The sequence below is a fragment of the Octodon degus genome, unplaced genomic scaffold (assembly GCF_000260255.1).
Source record: "Octodon degus isolate 3935 unplaced genomic scaffold, OctDeg1.0 scaffold00032, whole genome shotgun sequence".
In the NCBI taxonomy this organism is placed as follows: Eukaryota; Metazoa; Chordata; class Mammalia; order Rodentia; family Octodontidae; genus Octodon; species Octodon degus.
Window position 1 is genome coordinate 3,510,596 of NW_004524608.1, and position 2,999 is coordinate 3,513,594.

Here is a 2,999-nt window from a genome sequence, read left to right on the forward strand (position 1 = left end):
TTGAACTCAAGCCCTTGCGCTTGCCAGGGAAACGCATATTCCATTGAGCCATCTCCCTGGCCATGATCTAACTATTAAGTGCTCTCTTTAGGAGCTTTTTTGTCATGGCGGGATAGAGATAGGAACATGGAAGAGAGGCCAATATCCAGGTGACAGTTTGAGGGCCTGCCCTCTGGTCCGTGGTTTTGCAAAGGCATGGTGTGACTCTAAGAGGTTGTGTATACAAAATAACAAAGGCTATGACTCTCTCTCTCTTTTTTTTTTTTTTTTTTTTTTGGTGGAATGGGGATTGAACTCAGGCCCTTGTGCTTGCCAGAGAAGCGCTATTTCCACTGAGCCATCTACCTGGCCCCAACAAAGGCTATGAGAAACTCCATGTTGGGCTTGTGTCTTTATGGTGCCTTGGTTTGTCAAAAAGACTCTTGGTAGTTCTTACCTTTCCTCTACTGGTTAACTTTTCTCAATACAGAAAAGCATAATAGACATACCTGGTGGGTCTTGGGGCTCCAAAAAATCTTATCTGGAAGATGAAAGACCTTGAGTTCAACCTGTTGCAGGGCCAGCTCTGGAGGGATCATTTTAGGCAGACATGGCCATCGGAGCCTATACATTGGAAAGTTGGGGTTGCCACATGTATTATCGTATTAACGGTAGTTGTGAAGTGGCCCAGAGGCCAGTGGCCCCTGAGCTCACTGAGCTGACCTGCTGGAACAAAAAGTTGTGTCTGATGTTGGCTTATGTGCAATAATGTGACCTTGGAAACTCCGAGTTTACCCCTCCTCAGCTGTGCTCCTCGCCGTGGCCTTGCCCTGGGTCTGTTTGGCTTGTGATAGTGGATGAACCTTGGAAATAGCTACTCACCTCTCATCAGGGACAAGAGGACTGCAGACAGACTAAGTCTTGTCAGGCTGAGGGCTTTTGTATCACTTTTGTGCTAGACATATCTCCCACAAACAGGGATGAGGCCAGGGAGTGACTCTGGCCCAGCCTGGAGTGTGCTTCTGTACCCTCCCCCACCCCCATTCTCCAAGATTCCCTGCCAACTCAGGGGCCTTAACATCCTGCCAAAAATGCCTCTTGGGTTATTTGTTTGGTATAGGGAATTAAACTCAGGACCTTGTGCTTGCTAGGCAGGCACTTGGGCTACAAGGCTGTATCTCTGGCCCTGCCCTTTGTTTTTTGGCACCACATTTTTTAGTAGGAGAGCCACCATCCTTTGGCTTTTCTGATTTGAGAGGTGCAGGCTTTGTGGAGCCTTCCTGAGAAACTTACCCAGTCCATAGTGTGGAGGGAAGAGGTTGACAATGATGGAGCTCTTCTAATTCATGCTGGGCACATTTGGAATGAAAGCAGAACTGCCCCGGGCACCCAGGCCTGTGGCTAGCCTCTGGTGGCCCCCAGGGACAGCTTAGACTGATGCTGCCTGAGGCAGAGCCTGATTAGTGCAGAGCCCTCCCTGGCAGGGTGCTATCAGGCACTTGTGAGCTCACTTAGGGATGCAGGGAGCCTACAGGGGGCTGGGGTAGGGAGTTTGCACTAGGTCTTGGTGGATTTTTATTCCAGTCCTGGCTTTTTTCTGTCAGATACCTTAAAGGAGCAGGATATCCTGTTGCCAGGAATGGCAAGGATGGCCAAAGGAATGGGGCTCAGAACGCTTTCTGATGTTCCTGTTTGTCCCTCATGTCTCAGTTGCAGGCCCAAAAACTGCGGCTGGCATACACAAGGAGCTCCCATTACGGTGGTTCTCTGCCCAATGTTAACCAGATTGGCTGTGGCTTGGCTGAGTTCCAGGTGAGTGGACACAAGCCCAGGATGGACAGAGGCTCTTGGGTGACTTCCCTGCTGACTCACCTGTCACTTTGGTAGAGCCCCCTCCACTCACCTTTGGATTCATCACGGAGCACTCGGCACCATGGACTGGTTGAACGGGTGCAGAGAGATCCCCGGAGGATGGTGTCTCCACTCCGCCGATACCCCCGCCACATATCCTTCCTAGTGGCTATGGGAGCTGTGCTGGGGGTGGGAAGGGGTTCTCCAGGGACTCAAAATGTCACCCAGTCCCATCCTTTTCCACCAGCTCACTTTTATCCAGACTCCCTGGTAAGTGACTGCAACCTGTTCGTCTGTGCTGGTTTTCGTGATGGGGAATCGTGGCCTCCTCTCTGGCTAGCCCTAGCTTACATTACTTCAGCTTACTTTTCTTTGCAAGCAGAGCTCCCTGATTCTTCTCCTGTTAAGGGAAGTGTGTTCTCTTCTCACTTCTGTTATTAGCTTGATTTCTTCTCTCTCCTTCTCCTTTTTTGGGCTGGTACTGGGCATTGAACCCAGCCAGACCATTGGCACAGAGCTACATCCCCAGGCCTTGTTTGTTTATTTATTTGTATTTATTACATTTATTTATTGTGTGTGTGTGTGTGTGTGTGTGTGTGTGTGGCCAGCTCAGCCCACCAGGGGGCAGGGCTGGCTGGCATGTGGTGCTGGAGGATTGAACCGCGGTCCCTAAGCTTTGCCAAGCTTGTTTCAAGTAGGTGCTTTAGACCACTGAGCCATCTCTCCAGCCCCCCAGGCCTTGTTTGTATTATTAATTTTTTTTTTTTTTTTTTTTGGCTGGCTAGGCCTACCTTAAGGGCTTTTTTTTTTTTTTTTTTGTGGAACTGGGGATTGAACTCAGACCCTTGTGCTTGCCAGGCAAGCGCTTATTCTACTGAGCTATCTCCCCGGCCCTGTATTATTAATTTTTGAGGCAATGTTTCACCATACAGTTGAGGCTGACCTTGAACTCACTATGTAGCCCAGGCTACCCTCGAACTCATGGCAATCCTCCTGCCTCAGCCTTCTAAGTGCTGGGGTTGCAGGTATGCACCATCCCACTTGGTTTGTTGTCAGCATTTGATCTCAGAAGCTAACACATTCGTGGCACCTAAGCCCTGCCCAGTCATAGATTGATCTAGGCCTCCTGATTTCTGTCTCTGTTTCTCTGTCTCTGTCTTTCTGTCTCT

General features: G+C 49.7%; 1 protein-coding gene across 4 annotated transcripts in view; it reads left to right on the top strand.

The window, feature by feature from the left end:
- Positions 1 to 2,999, top strand: part of Crtc2 (CREB regulated transcription coactivator 2) — a 13,039-nt gene that overhangs the window by 1,685 nt on the left and 8,355 nt on the right. For all 4 annotated transcript variants that reach the window (XM_023713738.1, XM_023713736.1, XM_023713737.1 and 1 more), the window contains exons 2-3: positions 1,690 to 1,791; positions 1,867 to 1,983. In XM_023713738.1, the coding sequence (XP_023569506.1) occupies positions 1,690 to 1,791; positions 1,867 to 1,983 (219 nt within the window). The remainder of the gene's footprint in view (positions 1 to 1,689; positions 1,792 to 1,866; positions 1,984 to 2,999) is intronic.